At 42.4% G+C, this 20,508-nt stretch overlaps 1 protein-coding gene across 3 annotated transcripts in view; it reads left to right on the forward strand.

Annotated features, from left to right (window-relative positions):
* LOC118374826 (ryanodine receptor 3-like) overlaps positions 1-20,508 on the forward strand; it is a 251,864-nt gene that overhangs the window by 9,615 nt on the left and 221,741 nt on the right. For all 3 annotated transcript variants that reach the window (XM_052471367.1, XM_052471368.1, XM_052471369.1), the window contains exon 2: positions 19,926-20,045. In XM_052471367.1, the coding sequence (XP_052327327.1) occupies positions 19,926-20,045 (120 nt within the window). The remainder of the gene's footprint in view (positions 1-19,925; positions 20,046-20,508) is intronic.

The following is a 20,508-nucleotide window of genomic DNA, read 5'->3' on the forward strand; positions in this document are numbered from 1 at the left end:
GGGCGCCAGGCTCCCCGGCATTACGCACTCCTGGCACCATTATTACGCACACCTGCTCCCCTTGATTCATTGCACTCACCTGGACTCAATTACCTGTGTTTATTTCCTCGCCTATATCTGTCTATTCCCTATCTCTCTTCCCCGCTTCCAGATACATTTTTGTTTGTCATTTTTGTTACCTGGTTCTGACGCTGTTCCACATTAAATGTTCAACTCCCCGTACCTGCTTTTCTCCAGCGTCAGTCCTTTGTGCTGTAACCAACCTTTGTATCTACACTGTTCTTCAAGTAAATGTGTTTGTGTAAACTTTTCTGTTGAAATGGTTAAACATTGTTATTGTGCATACAGTTGTATGGTTACAATCATTGGTTTTTGTTTCAGCAGCACTCTCTTACTGTGGAATTTCCCAAGCCCAGTTGAGAATATCCATTGAAAGTTATTTTTAGTCATCTGGTTCTGGAAACTTACCCTTAAAGTGTGGGATAAACCATCGTTGTGTGTATGGGGCCAGGTGTACCTGTGTTGTTGTAGACAGGTGTTGACCCATGCCCAGGTGTACCTGTGTTGTTGCAGACAGGTGTTGATCCATGCCCAGGTGTACCTGTGTTGTTGCAGACAGGTGTTGATCCATGCCCAGGCGTACCTGTGTTATTGCAGACATGTGTTGACCCATGCCCAGGTGTACCTGTGTTATTGCAGACAGGTGTTGACCCATGCCCAAGTGTACCTGTGTTATTGTAGACAGGTGTTGATCCATGCCCAGGTGTACCTGTGTTGTTGCAGACAGGTGTTGATCCATGCCCAGGCGTACCTGTGTTATTGCAGACATGTGTTGACCCATGCCCAGGTGTACCTGTGTTATTGCAGACAGGTGTTGATCTATGCCCATGTGTACCTGTGTTATTGTAGACAGGTGTTGATCCATGCCCAGGTGTACCTGTGTTGTTGCAGACAGGTGTTGATCCATGCCCAGGTGTACCTGTGTTATTGTAGACAGGTGTTGATCCATTCCCAGGTGTACCTGTGTTATTGTAGACAGGTGTTGATCCATGCCCAGGCGTACCTGTGTTATTGCAGACAGGTGTTGATCCATTCCCAGGTGTACCTGTGTTGTTGCAGACAGGTGTTGATCCATGCCCAGGTGTACCTGTGTTGTTGCAGACAGGTGTTGATCCATTCCCAGGTGTACCTGTGTTGTTGCAGACAGGTGTTGATCCATTCCCAGGTGTACCTGTGTTGTTGCAGACTGGTGTTGACCCATGCCCAGGTGTACCTGTGTTATTGTAGACAGGTGTTGATCCATGCCCAGGCATACCTGTGTTGTTGCAGACTGGTGTTGACCCATGCCCAGGTGTACCTGTGTTATTGTAGACATGTGTTGATCCATGCCCAGGCATACCTGTGTTATTGCAGACAGGTGTTGATCCATTCCCAGGTGTACCTGTGTTGTTGCAGACAGGTGTTGATCCATGCCCAGGTGTACCTGTGTTGTTGCAGACAGGTGTTGATCCATTCCCAGGTGTACCTGTGTTGTTGTAGACAGGTGTTGATCCATGCCCAGGTGTACCTGTGTTGTTGCAGACAGGTGTTGATCCATGCCCAGGTGTACCTGTGTTATTGTAGACAGGTGTTGACCCATGCCCAGGTGTACCTGTGTTGTTGCAGACAGGTGTTGATCCATTCCCAGGTGTACCTGTGTTGTTGCAGACAGGTGTTGATCCATTCCCAGGTGTACCTGTGTTGTTGCAGACTGGTGTTGATCCATGCCCAGGTGTACCTGTGTTATTGTAGACAGGTGTTGATCCATGCCCAGGTGTACCTGTGTTATTGCAGACAGGTGTTGATCCATTCCCAGGTGTACCTGTGTTGTTGCAGACAGGTGTTGATCCATGCCCAGGTGTACCTGTGTTATTGTAGACAGGTGTTGATCCATGCCCAGGTGTCATGTCTCAGTTTTTCACCTGTAGCCACAGAATATCCAGGCTTCCTTCATAATTTGATCCAGATTGGATGACAAGTGACTTCCTGAGTATTCATTGATCAGGCTCTCATCATGGCATTGGTACGATGTGGGTTTTGGTTATGCAGTCCTCTAGGGACTCATCACTGCTGAAGGAAAGGGTGACTGTCTGCTTCTCTCTTTCCTAATACTTACCAAACTAATGTTACTTTGGCAGTGTTTCCCTGTATCACAACCGGCCGTGATTGGGAGTCCCATAGGGTGGCGCACAACTGGCCCAGTGTCGTCGGGGTTTGGCCGGTGTTGGCCATCATTGTAAATAAGATTTTGTTCTTAACTGACTAGCCTAGTTAAATAAAGGTTAAATATATATTTGTTTATAGCTGATCTATAACTAGGAACTAGACTGCTATTTTAACTTTTTGTAATCTTTTTGTTATTTTTGGAGTAATGATTTCTTTCTTCTTCTCTGTCTGTCTTTTCATTATCAAATTCCCTTAAGAAGATCGATTTGATTGGGCGTTATGATTAAAAGTCTGATCGCATCACAATGCCTGCTGCTAGACAGAGAGTTCCCGTCTTGAATTAGCAACATTCCCACAGTAGGTACAACGGCTTGAGCCGTGTAGTAACTCTCAAGCCAAATAATTTCCTTCGTTAATCAATGGAGAGGACTGAAATAGGATCTGTACTGCTGAGATTTGGACCCGGGGACGATAGTAGCTTCATTACCATGTAAATGCTGCTGCTGACGCGCCATTCATGCATATCTTTTAAATTGTTGCCTTTACTTCAGCGTTGTATTATTCTCATTGTTTAATGAACACTTCATATTTGGAGAGGATTATGTATCATTTGCAACAAGCATTGGATTAATTATAAGTGACTGTTTGACATAGTTAGCCTAAATCTAGCCAATACATTGTTAGTCAAGTTTGTGGTATTAATGGAGAACAGGAATATTATTGGCAGATACACCCTGTTGGTTCGCGTCTCGTCTCACGTCTCAACAGCAGAAAAACCCTGTTAATTCGTGTCTCGTCTCAGGTCTCAACAGCAGAAAAACGCTGTTGATTCGTGTCTCGTCTCAGGTCTCAACAGCAGAAACACCCTGTTGGTTCGCGTCTCGTCTCAGATCTCAACAGCAGAAAAACCCAGTTGGTTTGCGTCTCATCTCAGATCTCAACAGCAGAAAAACCCTGTTGGTTCGCGTCTCGTCTCAGATCTCAACAGCAGAAAAACCCTGTTGGTTCACATCTCATCTCAGGTCTCACCAGCAGAAAAACCCTGTTGGTTCACATCTCATCTCAGGTCTCACCAGCAGAAAAACCCTTTTGGTTCGCGTCTCGTCTCAGATCTCAACAGCAGAAAAACCCTGTTGGTTCACGTCTCGTCTCAGATCTCAACAGCAGAAAAAAACCTTTTGGTTTGTGTCTCGTCTCAGGTCTCAACAGCAGAAAAACCCTTTTGGTTCACGCCTCGCCTCAGATCTCAACAGCAGAAAAAACCCTTTTGGTTCGTGTCTCGTCTCAGGTCTCAACAGCAGAAAAACCCTTTTGGTTCACGTCTCGTCTCAGATCTCAACAGCAGAAAAACCCTGTTGGTTCGCGTCTCATCTCAGATCTCAACAGCAGAAAAACCCAGATGGTTCACATCTCATCTCAGGTCTCACCAGCAGAAAAACCATTTTGGTTCACGTCTCGTCTCAGGTCTCAACAGCAGAAAAACCCTGTTGGTTCACATCTCATCTCAGGTCTCACCAGCAGAAAAACCCTGTTGGTTCGTGTCTCATCTCAGGTCTCAACAGCAGAAAAACCCTGTTGATTCGTGTCTCATCTCAGATCTCAACAGCAGAAATACCCTGTTGGTTCACATCTCATCTCAGGTCTCACCAGCAGAAAAACCATTTTGGTTCACGTCTCGTCTCAGGTCTCAACAGCAGAAAAACCCTGTTGGTTCACATCTCATCTCAGGTCTCACCAGCAGAAAAACCCTGTTGGTTCACATCTCATCTCAGGTCTCAACAGCAGAAAAACCCTGTTGGTTCACATCTCATCTCAGGTCTCACCTGAGAGAAAAACAACATTTCCAAAGTGACATTGACTTGCAGCCTCCTTGTTACAACATTGATAGATGTGAAAACATTATCCCTCTATGCAAGTTCTACTTGTTACAACATGTTATATTTTAGCAGACACTCCTATCCAGAGCAACTTACAGGAGCAATTAAGGTTAAGTCCTTTGCTCAAAGGCACATCGACAGATTTATCACCTAGTCGGCTTGGGGATTCGAACCATCAACCTCTCAGTTACTGACCCAACGCCCTTAACAACTAGGATACCTGCCGCTACATAAATGTGATAGAGGAAATTATAGTTGAAATGATTAATTATGTATACATTATTGATTAGAACCATTTATTCTAATACTATTATGTTATGGTATGAAAAGTATGAGTTCTTGGTTAAGCTGTTACTGAAAATGTAAGCAGAACGAATTAATTGTCTGTGCCTCTCGGAGGGGTTAAGGGGGAGAGATGCTACAGCTTTTCAGACAGATAAGAAATGTTTGGGTTGTGTTCCATTAGTGGAGAAAAGTATATCTTTTAGACAGTTTGGAATGTAGTTTTATGAGGGGAGTAGAAGAAGAGTTCCAGACCAAAAAACAATGGGCTCTTGTGAGAATCGGAGAGAGTGTGGGAAACTGATGATGTCATTTTCAGTTTATAACCTGTGGAAATATGTGTATGCCTTTAGTACTCTCTTGAAATAAACGCTGTTTACCTGGCTTTTAAGACTGGTCTCGATCCACTTCATGCATAATTTATGAACTTAATGAATTAGAAACGAGTGCGAATTTGGTTTTGGCTACAAAATACATAGGAATCTAGAATTCCTCTATCAAAATGATATTGTGAAAATCTTTTACCTACCGTCAACATCTATTCTGTTGCCGATGCAGTTAGATTCATAACTTCTTCATCATATTTGAGACGTTATTAAGTCTAGTCAGACATCTATTGCCGAAGATGTGCTCCTCCTCTTGTTCATTGTACTTGATCAAGTCAGTTCAATTCAAATGAAACTTTATTTGTCGTATGCACATTTTAGCAGATGTTAAAGCAAGTGCAGCAAAATGCTTGTTTCCATCTCCAGCAGTGCAGTAAGTGTCTAACAGTACAATACTAATGTCAAACGAATCTGTCATATCAGACGCATAATCAAATGAGATACTTAACTGCAAAGACTTGGACAGTGGATCATATCCCCGATTGAAGTCTTGATTAAATATGGACATAGTCCTAGGGTGTATCCATATCAAAAAGGGGCTTTGGTGGTGGGCGTGACAGGGGGCTTGGCAGGGGGCGTGTTTGGCCAGTCAGCACAGCTGAATTTTGGAGTACATTTTAGAGACCCCAATCTTTGCTGGCGTAGAGACATTTTTGCAGTTTTAAGTCCATTTCCTGCGATTCTACATATTCTGTTGTTAATTTTTTATCTAATTTCCTGCAATTTTACGCATTTTGCCATGGCTAATGCTGTGTTCTTTCGCTCAAACATAATAACAAAATCTATACTGCTAAATTCATTGTTAAAAAAAATAAAACGATCTAGATTTTATTTTCATCCAAGCTTTATTTATACAGCACATTTCAGACATGAATGCAACTTCACAGGGGGGAAGAAACTATGAAAATGAAATCAGAAATATTTTGGGGATTGTTAATTCTCAAAGATTATATTATAGAAAAATATATAGATCCATTATCTTTTCTGCATAGTTTATATCTGTTTTTAGTAAGTTTAAGTTTACACTGAAATCATTTATGTATCCAGAAAAAGAAATATTTTTACAGTGTTTGGATTTAAGTGTTCCGAAAAACGCTTTGGCGGCCCGTCCAAGGATTTCAATGGCAGAAAAATCCCTGAGTCCTGCTCTAGGTCAGTAGTCTGTGAGTTTACACCTTATTGTAAAATGGTCCGAATCTGTGAGCATTATAGTAAGATGGAAAGCCTGAAATGGCCCAACCAAAGTACCTTATCTCTCTTTATCTGCCACCCACCGCCACTCTCTCTTTGCCTTTCTCTCTCTGTATCTCTCTCTCTTTTTCTCTATCACTCCCTCTCTCTATTTCTCTCCTTATCACTCTCTCTCTCTCTGTATCTCTCTCTGTATCTCTCTCTCTCTTTCTCTATCACTCCCTCTCTCTCTGTATCTCTCTCTCTTTCTCTATCACTCCCTCTCTCTCTGTATCTCTATTTCTCTATCACTCTCTCTCTCTGTATCTCCCTCTCTGTATCTCTCTCTGTATCTCTCTCTCTCTTTTTCTCTATCACTCCCTCTCTCTCTGTATCGCTCTTCATCTCTCTCTCTCTCTCTCTCTCTCTCTCTCTCTCTCTCTCGCTCTACCTCCCTTTCTCCTTCCACCCCCCTCATCACTCTATTTTCGCTGGACAGACGTCTAGGTAGGTGGCATACAGTCACTCCAGCCCCCAGCCATCCACCAGATGTGACCCTGGCTGAGGGCCCGTCCCAAATGGCACCCTATTCTCTATATAAAGGGCTCTGGTCTAAAGCAGAGGACTACATAGGGAATAGGGTGCCTTAGGGCTCTGGTCTAAAGTAGGGCACTACATAGGGAATAGGGTGCCATAGGCCTCTGGTCAAAAGTAGTGCACTATATAGGGAATAGGGTGCCATTTGGGATGCGTGCCGGGGCTTTCATCCCTCAGTGCTGCTGATGCAGACTCAGACCTGCAGACTCAGACCTGCAGACTCAGACCTGCAGACTCAGACCTGCAGACTCAGACCTGCAGACTCAGACCTGCAGACTCAGACCTGCAGACTCAGACCAACTGTTCAGCCTTGCATGCATGACAGCTTATTTGATTTTGTTAGCAATTGATGTTATTCTTCAATAACACAAACTCCAAAGAAAATCGGGGGAGAAAAATAGGTTTATTTGAGAAGGACAAATCCAGATGTTATGCTGAGAAGTAGATGTTCAGTCTCCCCTGTCCTCAGCTTTTCTCCACTGAACAAAGGAACAGGATGCCATTTATAACCCCCCACCCTAGCCTGGGATTGACCAATCAGAAGTCCTTGCAGTACAACTGGACCAAGTACGACTGGACCGTCCTCTCATCCTCTACGTTGTGTATTTATCTTCAAAATATTCTTATCATTTGGAGCTGCTTTAAGGCAATATGCTGGTTTAAGGCAATATGCTTGTTTAAGGCAATATGCTGGTTTAAGGCAATATGCTTGTTTAAGGCAATATGCTTGTTTAAGGCAATATGCTTGTTTAAGGCAATATGCTGGTTTAAGGCAATATGCTGGTTTAAGGCAATATGCTGGTTTAAGGCAATATGCTGGTTTAAGGCAATATGCTGGTTTAAGGCAATATGCTGGTTTAAGGCAATATGCTGGTTTAAGGCAATATGCTGGTTTAAGGCAATATGCTTGTTTAAGGCAATATGCTGTTTAAGGCAATATGCTGGTTTAAGGCAATATGCTGGTTTAAGGCAATATGCTGGTTTAAGGCAATATGCTGGTTTAAGGCAATATGCTGGTTTAAGGCAATATGCTGGTTTAAGGCAATATGCTTGTTTAAGGCAATATGCTGGTTTAAGGCAATATGCTTGTTTAAGGCAATATGCTGGCAATATGCTGGTTTAAGGCAATATGCTGGTTTAAGGCAATATGCTGGTTTAAGGCAATATGCTGGTTTAAGGCAATATGCTGGTTTAAGGCAATATGCTGGTTTAAGGCAATATGCTGGTTTAAGGCAATATGCTGGTTTAAGGCAATATGCTGGTTTAAGGCAATATGCTTGTTTAAGGCAATATGCTGGTTTAAGTATGCTAAGGCAATATGCTGGTTTAAGGCAATATGCTGGTTTAAGGCAATATGCTGGTTTAAGGCAATATGCTGGTTTAAGGCAATATGCTGGTTTAAGGCAATATGCTGGTTTAAGGCAATATTAAGGCAATATGCTGGTTTAAGGCAATATGCTGGTATGCTTATTTAAGGCAATATGCAATATGGTTTAAGGCAATATGCTGGTTTAAGGCAATATGCTGGTTTAAGGCAATATGCTGGTTTAAGGCAATATGCTGGTTTAAGGCAATATGCTGGTTTAAGGCAATATGCTGGTTTAAGGCAATATGCTGGTTTAAGGCAATATGCTGGTTTAAGGCAATATGCTGGTTTAAGGCAATATGCTGGTTTAAGGCAATATGCTGGTTTAAGGCAATATGCTTGTTTAAGGCAATATGCTTTAAGGCAATATGCTTGTTTAAGGCAATATGCTGGCAATATGCTAAAGGCAATATGCTTGTTTAAGGCAATATGCTGGTTTAAGGCAATATGCTTGTTTAAGGCAATATGCTTGTTTAAGGCAATGCTGGTTTAAGGCAATATGCTTGTTTAAGGCAATATGCTGGTTTAAGGCAATATGCTGGTTTAAGGCAATATGCTGGTTTAAGGCAATATGCTGGTTTAAGGCAATATGCTGCTATGCTAAGGCAATATGCTTGTTTAAGGCAATATGCTGGTTTAAGGCAATATGCTGGTTTAAGGCAATATGCTTGTTTAAGGCAATATGCTGGTTTAAGGGCAATATGCTGGTTTAAGGCAATATGCTGGTTTAAGGCAATATGCTGGGCAATTTAAGGCAATATGCTGGTTTAAGGCAATATGCTGGTTTAAGGCAATATGCTGGTTTAAGGCAATATGCTTGGCAATATTAAGGCAATATGCTGGTTTAAGGCAATATGCTTGTTTAAGGCAATATGTGGTTTAAGGCAATATGCTGGTTTAAGGCAATATGCTGGTTTAAGGCAATATGCTTGGCAATATTAAAGGCAATATGCTGGTTTAAGGCAATATGCTTGTTTAAGGCAATATGCTGCTGTTTAAGGCAATATGCTTATTTAAGGCAATATGCTGGTTTAAGGCAATATGCTGGTTTAAGGCAATATGCTTGTTTAAGGCAATATGCTGGTTTAAGGCAATTTAAAGGCAATATGCTGGTTTATTTAAGGCAATATGCTGGTTTAAGGCAATATGCTGGTTTAAGGCAATATGCTGGTTTAAGGCAATATGCTGGTTTAAGGCAATATGCTGGTTTAAGGCAATATGCTGGTTTAAGGCAATATGCTGGTTTAAGGCAATATGCTGGTTTAAGGCAATATGCTTTTAAGGCAATTTAAGGCAATATGCTGGTTTAAGGCAATATGCTTGTTTAAGGCAATATGCTGGTTTAAGGCAATATGCTGGTTTAAGGTATTAAAGGCAATATGCTGGTTTAAGGCAATATGCTGGTTTAAGGCAATATGCTTGTTTAAGGCAATATGCTGGTTTAAGGCAATATGCTGGTTTAAGGCAATATGCTGGTTTAAGGCAATTTAAGGCAATATGCTGGTTTAAGGCAATATGCTGGTTTAAGGCAATATGCTGGTTTAAGGCAATATGCTAAGGCAATATGCTGGTTTAAGGCAATATGCTGGTTTAAGGCAATATTAAGGCAATATGCTGGTTTAAGGCAATATGCTGGTTTAAGGCAATATGCTGGTTTAAGGCAATATGCTTATTTAAGGCAATATGCTGGTTTAAGGCAATATGCTGGTTTAAGGCAATATGCTGGTTTAAGGCAATATGCTTGTTTAAGGCAATATGCTTGTTTAAGGCAATATGCTTATTTAAGGCAATATGCTGGTTTAAGGCAATATGCTGGTTTAAGGCAATATGCTGGTTTAAGGCAATATGCTGGTTTAAGGCAATATGCTTGTTTAAGGCAATATGCTGGTTTAAGGCAATATGCTTGTTTAAGGCAATATGCTGGTTTAAGGCAATATGCTTGTTTAAGGCAATATGCTGGTTTAAGGCAATATGCTGGTTTAAGGCAATATGCTGGTTTAAGGCAATATGCTTGTTTAAGGCAATATGCTGGTTTAAGGCAATATGCTGGTTTAAGGCAATATGCTTGTTTAAGGCAATATGCTGGTTTAAGGCAATATGCTTGTTTAAGGCAATATGCTGGTTTAAGGCAATATGCTGGTTTAAGGCAATATGCTTGTTTAAGGCAATATGCTGGTTTAAGGCAATATGCTTGTTTAAGGCAATATGCTGGTTTAAGGCAATATGCTGGTTTAAGGCAATATGCTGCAAGTAACATTATAGTGGCAATCAGCAGTAACAAAGGGTTTTTCTTTATTTTTTACTATTTTCTACATTGTAGAATGATAGTGACAACATAAAAATGATGAAATAACACATATGGAATCATGTAATAACCAAAGAAGTGTTAAACAAATCAAAATATATTTTATATTCTTAAAGTAGCAACCCTTTGCCTCAATGACAGCATTGCACACTCTTGGCATTCTCGAAACAGGTTTCACCTGGAATGCTTTTCTAATAGTCTTGAAGGAATTCCCACATATGCTGAGCACTTGTTGGCTGCTTTTCCTTCACTCGATCCAACTCATCCCAAACCATCTCATTTGAGTTGAGGTCGGGGGATTGTGGAATCAAGTTCATCTGATGCAGCACTCCATCACCCCCCTCCTTGGTCAAATAGCCCTTAAACAGCCTGGAGGTTTTGGGTCATTGTGCTGTTGATAAACAAATGATAGTCCCACTAAGCGCAAACCAGATGGGATGGCGTATCGCTGCAGAATGCTATGGTAGCCATGCTGGTTAAGTGTGCCTTGAATTCTAAATAAATCACAGACAGTGTCACCAGCAAAGCACCCCCACGCCATCACACCTCCCCCTCCATGCTTCATGTTGGGAACCACACATGCAGAGATCATTCGTTCACCTACTCTGCATCACACAAAGATATGGCGATTGGAACCAAAACTCTCAGTGGTGTCTTAGCAGCAATTTGACCATGAATATCTGTTTCACACAGTCTTCTCTGAACAGTTGATGTGGAGATGTGTCTTTTACTTGAACTCTGTGAAGCATTTATTTGGGTTGCAATTTCTGCGGCTGGTAACTTTAATGAACTTATCCTCTGCACCAGAGGTCTTCCTGTCCTGTGGCGGTCCTCATGAGAGCCAGTTTCATCATAGCGCTTGATGGTTTTTGCCACTGCAATTGAAGAAACTTTCAAAATTCTTAAAATTATCTGACTAATCATTGATGTAATTATCTGATAAGACTGATGTGTTAAAGTAATGATGGACTGTAGTTTCTCTTTGCTTATTTGAGCTGTTCTTGCCATAATATGGACTACATATACCCGATAAGGCCAACTTCTGTATACCAACCCTACTTTGTCACAACACAACTGATTGGCTCAAATGCATTAAAAGGAAATACATTTCACAAATGAACTTTTAACAAGGCACACCTGTTAATTAAAATGCATTCCAGGTGACAACCTCATGAATCTGGTTGACAGAATGCCAAGAGTGTGCAAAACTGTCATCAAGGCAAAGGGTGGCTACTTTGAAGAATCTCAAATCTAAAATATATTTTGATTTGTTTAACACTTTTTTGGTTACTATATGATTCCATATGTGTTATTTCATAATTTTGATGTCTTCACTATTATTCTACAATGTAGAAAATAGTACAAATAAAGAAAAACTGAGCATTCTGCTTATTGTTTCAAGTTCAAAGTTCAAAGTTGATTGGCCCAATAAATACACAGGAACTCCTTGTCAAGTTCTCACTAAAACTATTCAAGTCGAAGGAGGTGGTAGCCTTTCGATTTCATGAAATTCCCTTCCTTGTTTCCCTCTGTTTTGTGCCTACTGAAAGCATTCCAGCATTTCTTCTGTAAGTCTAATTTTATATTCTCAAGCAGAGGCCACACTGGTTCCAGTGACTCTCTGCCTACAGTGGGTATATACTCCCACAGAGACACAGCAGCCCCAGCCAGCCCACTCAATATGTGTTATGCTACCACAGCTGACACTACTATTTATACAATTGGTTTATTACAAAAGGACGATTGGTAAATATATATATTTTTGGTATCTGGGTGGAGGTGGGCTGGTTCTCTATGGGCCTGGGGGTCTTGATAGCAGTGGTTGGTGAGAGTTGGATGTCTGGGGCTCTGGGGGTCTCGGTGGTGAGAGGTGGATGTCTGGGGTTCTGGATGGTGAGAGGTGGATATCTGGGTGCCTGGGGGTCCGGATGGTGAGAGGTGGATGTCTGGGTGCCTGGGGGTCTGGATGGTGAGAGGTGGATGTCTGGGGCTCTGGGGGTCTCGGTGGTGAGAGGTGGATGTCTGGGGTTCTGGATGGTGAGAGGTGGATATCTGGGTGCCTGGGGGTCCGGATGGTGAGAGGTGGATGTCTGGGTGCCTGGGGTTCTGGATGGTGAGAGGTGGATGTCTGGGGCTCTGGGGGTCTCGGTGGTGAGAGGTGGATGTCTGGGGGTCTGGGTGGTGAGAGGTGGATGTGTGCCTACTCTCACCGCCCATCGCCATCCAGGCCCTCAAGCCCCCAGACCCAAACATCTCATTAAACTCAGTGCCAATACCAGGCTATTTAACATGTAACAGACTCTCTGGGCCAATACCAGGCTGTTTAACATGTAACAGACTCTGTGGGCCAATACCAGGCTGTTGAACATGTAACAGACTCTCTGAGCCAATACCAGGCTGTTTAGCATGTAACAGACTCTCTGGGCCAATACCAGGCTGTTTAACATGTAACAGACTCACTGGGCCAATACCAGGCTGTTTTACATGTAACAGACTCTCTGGGCCAATACCAGGCTGTTTAACATGTAACAGACTCTCTGAGCCAATACCAGGCTATTTAACATGTAACAGACTCTCTGGGCCAATACCAGGCTGTTGAACACGTAACAGACTCTCTGAGCCAATACCAGGCTGTTGAACATGTAACAGACTCTCTGGGCCAATACCAGGCTGTTTAACATGTAACAGGCTCTCTGGGCCAATACCAGGCTGTTTAACATGTAACAGACTCTCTGAGCCAATACCAGGCTGTTTAACACGTAACAGACTCTCTGGGCCAATATCAGGCTATTTAACATGTAACAGACTCTCTGGGCCAATACCAGGCTGTTTAACATGTAACAGACTCTCTGAGCCAATACCAGGCTATTTAACATGTAACAGACTCTCTGGGCCAATACCAGGCTGTTTAACATGTAACAGACTCTCTGAGCCAATACCAGGCTGTTGAACATGTAACAGACTCTCTGTGTAACAGGCTGTCTCAGTAGTTAACCTGCTTAGGGCCCAGAACTCACTGAGAGCAGGAGGTGACGAGCTGAACACAGGGCTGATGATGAATCTGGGTTATTTTAGGTTCCTGTGGCTGTGGTGAGGTTCAGTAGATTTGAAATATACTAGCACTCTCTCTGTTTCTCTCTCTGTCTCTATCTCAGCGTCTCTCTCTCTCCCTTTCTCTCTCCCTTTCTCTCTCCCTTTCTCTCTCCCTTTCTCTTTCCCTCCCTCCCTCCCTCCCTCCCTCCCTCTTTCTCTCTCATTTTCCTGAGGACTAAAACCTTTTGATTTGAGGAGGAAACACACAGAAAACTATTAAATGTTAATTTATTTTCACATTTCATAAATTAGTAAGTAACCACCACATTCAGTCAACCCAATGTTTGGCATGGAGCCTTTGTCCAGAGCCTTTGTCCAGGGCCTTTGTCCAGGGCCTTTGTCCAGGGTGGGTCCAATGTCCACTGATTTTTACCTCACATACTTTTCAGATTAGTCATGTTATCTCTCAGATTAGTCATGTTATCTTTCAGATTAGTCATGTTATCGTTCAGATTAGATATGTTATCTTTCAGATTAGTCATGTTATCTTTCAGATTAGTCATGTTATCTTTCAGATTAGTCATGTTATCTTTCAGATTAGATATGTTATCTTTCAGATTAGATATGTTATCTTTCAGATTAGTCATGTTATCTTTCAGATTAGTCATGTTATCTTTCAGATTAGTCATGTTATCTTTCAGATTAGTCATGTTATCTTTCAGATTAGTCATGTTATCTTTCAGATTAGTCATGTTATCTTTCAGATTAGTCATGTTATCTTTCAGATTAGTCATGTTATCGTTCAGATTAGTCATGTTATCTTTCAGATTAGTCATGTTATCTTTCAGATTAGTCATGTTATCTTTCAGATTTGTCATGTTATCGTTCAGATTAGTCATGTTATGGTTCAGATTAGTCATGTTATGGTTCAGATTAGTCATGTTATGGTTCAGATTAGTCATATTATCTTTCAGATTAGTCATGTTGTCTTTCAGATTAGTCATGTTATAGTTCAGATTAGTCATGTTATTTTTCAGATTAGTCATGTTATGGTTCAGATTAGTCATGTTATGGTTCAGATTAGTCATGTTATGGTTCAGATTAGTCATATTATCTTTCAGATTAGTCATGTTGTCTTTCAGATTAGTCATGTTATAGTTCAGATTAGTCATGTTATTGTTCAGATTAGTCATGTTATCTCTCAGATTAGTCATGTTATTTTTCAGATTAGTCATGTTATTGTTCAGATTAGTCATGTTATTTTTCAGATTAGTCATGTTATGGTTCAGATTAGTCATGTTATGGTTCAGATTAGTCATATTATCTTTCAGATTAGTCATGTTGTCTTTCAGATTAGTCATGTTATAGTTCAGATTAGTCATGTTATGGTTCAGATTAGTCATGTTATTGTTCAGATTAGTCATGTTATTTTTCAGATTAGATATGTTATCTTTCAGATTAGTCATGTTATGGTTCAGATTAGTCATGTTGTCTTTCAGATTAGTCATGTTATCGTTCAGATTAGTCATGTTATGGTTCAGATTAGTCATATTATTTTTCAGATTAGTCATGTTATCTTTCAGATTAGTCATGTTATTGTTCAGATTAGTCATGTTATTTTTCAGATTAGATATGTTATCTTTCAGATTAGTCATGTTATGGTTCAGATTAGTCATGTTATCTTTCAGATTAGTCATGTTATTTTTCAGATTAGATATGTTATCTTTCAGATTAGTCATGTTATCTTTCAGATTAGTCATGTTATTGTTCAGATTAGTCATGTTATCTCTCAGATTAGTCATGTTATCTTTCAGATTAGTCATGTTATCTTTCAGATTAGTCCATGTTATCTTTCAGATTAATGCAACATTTGGCTACACAAATTGTTGTCTTGTAATCGTTGTCACAATGTTTTCTTACTGTTGAGCCTGGTGTTCTTATATTAGCTAGAAACATCTAACTCCATCAGCACTTATTGCCTCGTCTGACTTTAATGAGACATATACAACTCCTAACCCCCTCCGTCTGTTAGGAGGTCTACTCCACACCCTGGCAGGTGGGAACAAGGCTTTTACATTCCACAGTATTAACCTCATTGCTTCCATTCAGTATCTAGTAGTCTACTTTCCTGTGTCTTCTCCCAAACCTCCAACTGAGCATGTGAACATCATCCGTGTCAAAGTAGTATAGTATATAGTATAAATGCAGGTTGGTTGGGGGTCGGTGCAGGTTGGCTGGGGGTCGGTGGGGTGTCGGTGGAGGGGGAGTTGTGACAGTTTATTTGGCTCAGCGGAGTATCGGTGGATCTCAAGTTACCACCCTGTGGATCCATCAGGCCACACACACCTGCTCCTGTCCTTTAAGCAGGTCCAACTGCCTGCTGCTTAGAGAAGAGGAGATAGAGAAGAAGAGAGAGAGGAAGAAGAGGAGAGAGAGGAAGAAGAGGAGAGAGAGAGCGACAGAGAGAGAGAGAAGAAGAGAGAGAACGAGAGGGTGACAGAGAGAGAAAGACGGAGGAAACGAGGAAGTAAGAGGACTTCCAAGGTTGAGTGGCATATGCTCTGAGCAGGCTGGTGGTGTGATGGTTGGTGGAGGGGGGCGGCCGGGGGGGACTCTCTGCTCTGCTCTTGAAAGTTGGGGACTTGGGTGGATCCTCCTCTCCTTTACGCAGGCAGCAGCCCCCTAGGGCCCTATAGATAGACTGTGATGCGGCTCTTTAGCTTTCTAACAGATGGTTTCAGACCTGGGTTCAAATATTGATTGTTTTCTTCCAAATTACTTTAAGCGTTTGATTGAGCCTGTCTGAAGCACGAGAAGCACGAAAAAGGGTGGGGTTACCACTTTCGGGACTGTTCCATTGGTTCCATTGTGCCAGGCAAGCTCAATCAAGCGAAGCAGACATATTTGAACAAATATACATAATACTATTTGAACCCAGGTCTGGGTGGCTACAGCCTTCCTTCATGCTACTGCTGTCACAGGATCAGTTGGCTGCAGAATCAGATTGAGATTCTCTGGCTCAGGATCAAGCCTTGGGATCGGGAGAGAGTGAGAAACCCCCCTACAAAGACAGGAGCTCTGTGGAAGGCTTTGGTCCTACTGAGACGCTTTACACCTATCCAGGGGGCTTATGGTTACATCTGCTGTATATACAAATACACACATAACAAGCTTGTACGCACACACACACACGAACATACACACACTCATACATCTACACTACATGTCTCTCTCTCTCTCTCCCTCTCTCTCTCTCTACCTCTCCCCCCTCTCTCTCTCTCTCTCTCTCTCTCTCTCTCTCTCTCTCTCTCTACCTCTCCCCTACCTCTCTCTCTCTCTCTCTCTCCTCTCTCTCTCCCTCTCTCTCTCTCTCTCTCTCTCTCTCTCTCTCTCTCTCCCTCCCTCCCTACCTCTCCCTCTCTCTCTCTCTCTCTCTCTCTCTCTCTCTCTCTCTCTCTCTCTCTCTCTCTCTCTCTCTCACACTCTCTACCTCTCCCTCTCAAACACCCAGCATTCCAGTTGTTCTGCTGCTAAGTTTTCTCAGCTACCAGAAATACCAGCTATCCTAAACAGTCGGTGTTGTTTTGAAAAGAAAGCAAAACATTTACTTTGTTTTAAAGGGGTGACACTGAGATCTTCTGCAGGCCAGGGTACTATATAGTGCACTACATTTTCCCAGAACTTTATGGGCCCTATATAGGGAAAATGGTAGCTTTGCAGCCCCCAGTCTTTCAGAGGGAGCAACTCCCAGACTCTGGGCCAACATCAATGCTTTCTGCCTTATGTCTAATCCACTGAGAGAGAGAGAGAGAGAGAGAGAGAGATATGTACTATAGGTTAATTAAGAAATCAAACTTGCTTCTGGAGAGTTGGAAGCCTTCTCTCTTCAGTCCGTCGAGCCCCCTCTGTCAGTAACAGTTTGACATTTCACATTACTCAGACCTCAAGCATCTGTTATAAAGTACAACCACAGTGTGAGTCCAGTTAGCTGACAGTAAATGTTGTATTACTAAAGCCTTGTGCCTATCGTTTATGATCCACATTCTCATGTCCGTCGAGTCCCGTCTGTCAGTAACAGTTTGACATTTCACTTCATGCGAAATCACTCAGACCACAAGCATCTGTTATAAAGTATAACCACAGTGTGAGTCCAGTTAGCTTACTTAGCCATGTGCCTATCGTTTATGACCAACATTCACATGTTTATAATGGAATTGTTGTGGCTTTTTGTGGGGGGCCTATCATTTAGAACAGTATTGCATAATGATGTAGATCTCAAACTAAGCAGCACTTGTGATGAGTTGAATTAAATGACTTATATGTAATTGTGTGGTTGAGAAGGTCAACAAACGTAAACCAGAGGTGCCGGTTGAACGTTTTAAGGGTGACGTTGGTGGGAATTGACCCCAGGCAGGACTACGTCATCAGGTAGATGAGATGAGGAGCCACTCTGATACACTGACCCGGGTTGGTAGCTCCAGCTGTGTGAGGAGGGCTGGATGTAATGAAGCAATACTGCTTGAATAGAGCCAGAGGCACAAAACCATAGTAACAATCAGTTCCAATTAATGTGGGGAGGGAGGGAGGGAGGGAGGGAGGGAGGGAGGGAGGGAGGGAGGGAGGGAGGGAGGGAGGGAGGGAGGGAGGGAGGGGAGGGGGGAGGGAGGGAGAGAGGGACAAATCAATATCCGTGGCCTGAGTGGGAGTACACAGTGGTAGAGACATAGGATCAATAGTTGGATCTCCTGACTACAGTCCAACCGTAACTTTCCTCATGCATTAAAACCAGGGTTGTATTCACTAGGAAGGAAATGGAGAGGAATGACCTAAACTTGTCCACCACAAAAAGCTTGTTATTTTTTTGCCGTTGCAAAATGTTTTGCTGTGGTGTACATTTGTGAATAAGACCCAGGTTTCCATGAATCAGTTTAATAATGGAACCGGGGTTGAAAACAAGATTTCAGAACCTAGTTTTCATGTGTAACGTATTGTTTCTAGCAATAGAAGGACTGTAACTTTTTGACTTTTTAATACTGTTTTTGATACCAAGACCAATCGGTTATCCTCTCTCGCTGTTTTCCTCTGATATGATTATATATGCTGATAAAACAGATGATTATATATGAATTATTCATGTTCTTACTATCTTTTCATTCCATTCATAATTCTTGCATGGGCCTGCTCAGCACAACGCCCCTCCAGCGTTTGATGTGTTTGAAACAGAGATATCTATGACTATCCTTGATTATACATTTATCTCGTATAGCACGGAGAGAGGAAAACAAATCTGCAGTATTTGGTGTAAGACTGAGACTGTTGACCCATTTTAAACCCAATATCCTGCCTGCATCTCAGTAGTCTGATCTTGAAGTCTGTTCTTCTCATCTCTCCTTCTTTATCTGCACTGGTGAGAAAGAGTTGGCCTGGTGAAAGAGTTGGCCTGGTGAGAAAGAGTTGGCCTGGTGAAAGAGTTGGCCTGGTGAGAAAGAGTTGGCCTGGTGAAAGAGTTGGCCTGGTGAAAGAGTTGGCCTGGTGAAAGAGTTGGCCTTGTGAGAAAGAGTTGGCCTGGTGAGAAAGAGTTGGCCTGGTGAGAAAGAGTTGGCCTGGTGAGAAAGATTTGGCCTGGTGAGAAAGAGTTGGCCTAGTGAGAAAGAGTTGGCCTGGTGAGAAAGAGTTGGCCTGGTGAGAAAGAGTTGGCCTGGTGAGAAAGAGTTGGCCTGGTGAGAAAGAGTTGGCCTGGTGAGAAAGGCCTGGTGAGAGAGTTGGCCTGGTGAGAAAGAGTTGGCCTGGTGAAAGAGTTGGCCTGGTGAGAAAGAGTTGGCCTGGTGAAAGAGTTGGCCTGGTGAAAGAGTTGGCCTGGTGAAAGATTTGGCCTAGTGAAAGATTTGGCCTGGTAAAGAAGAGTTGGCCTGGTCAGAAAGAGTTGGCCTGTTGAGAAAGAGTTGGCCTGTTGAGAAAGAGTTGGCCTTGTGAGAAAGAGTTGGCCTGGTGAGAAAGAGTTGACCTGGCGACAAAGAGTTGGCCTGGTGAGAAAGAGTTGGCCTGGTGAAAGAGTTGGCCTGGTGAAAGAGTTGACCTGTCGAGGAAGAGTTGGCCTGGTGAGAAACATTTGGCATGGTGAAAAAGTTGGCCTGCTTTAAGAGTTGGCCTGGTGAGAAAGAGTTGGCCTAGTTAAAGAGTTGGCCTGGTGAGAAAGAGTTGGCCTGGTGAAAGCAGATTTCTGGTTGGCATTGTGTTGCTTGTTTTCCAGGACCAGTGCTGCGAGTCGTTGCTCCAACTTCTCCGTCCTCTCTCTGTGTATGTGTGTTATTCAGAGAAGATTCCTGGTTGACATTGTGTGGCTTGTTTTCAGGGACCAGTGTTGCCAGTCACTGCTACAACCTCTCCGTCCTCTCTCTCTGTGTATGTGTGTTATTCATATTTGTGGACAATGGACAACAAAGTAATCGTCTTTGTCTTCTAATGTTGTACAGAACGTCTCCTAATGTTGTACAAAACGTTTCCTAATGTTGTACAAAACGTCTCCTGATGTTGTACAGAAAGTCTCCTCATGTTGTACAGAACGTCTCCTAATGTTGTACAGAACGTCTCCTGATGTTGTACAGAACGTCTCCTGATGTTGTACAGAACGTCTCCTGATGTTGTACAGAACGTCTCCTCATGTTGTACAGAACGTCTCCTAATGTTCTCTTCTTCTCTGGTAGGATGATGAGGTGGTGCTTCAAAGTGTTGCCACCATCCAGAAAGAGAATCGCAAGTTTTGTCTGTCCGTGGAGGGACTCGGTAATCGACTATGCTTCTTGGAACCTACATCTGAGGCTAAGGTAAGAGGAGTGTCTCTTAATGCTCGGTACTGATGGTGGCTCTTAATTTGAACCGTTTGGTTGCAGGAGGAAAGTCATCTCGCAGAATTTGAAAACCTGAACAAATATGTTAAATAGCCGCCAGGGGTCAGCTGGAAGTGGTGTTTCTATACAATGCAGTACCGTACCTAGTTTGTACCTTAGACTGCAGGTCCACTGGGTGCCTGTTCAGGTAGCCTATATACAGAGCCTTCGGAATGTATTCAGACCCCTTGACTGTTTCCACATTTTGTTATGTTACAGCCTTATTCTACAATGGATTAAATCAATTAAAACATCCTCAACAATCTACACACAATACCCCATAATGACAAAGTGAAAACAGATTTTTAGAATGAAATGAAAATCTGATGAAACCCAGATTGGACTCTTTAGCCTGAATGCCATGCGTCACATCTGGAGGAAACCTGACACCATCCCTATG

This window comes from Oncorhynchus keta, chromosome 19, assembly GCF_023373465.1.
Source record: "Oncorhynchus keta strain PuntledgeMale-10-30-2019 chromosome 19, Oket_V2, whole genome shotgun sequence".
NCBI lineage: Eukaryota > Metazoa > Chordata > Actinopteri > Salmoniformes > Salmonidae > Oncorhynchus > Oncorhynchus keta.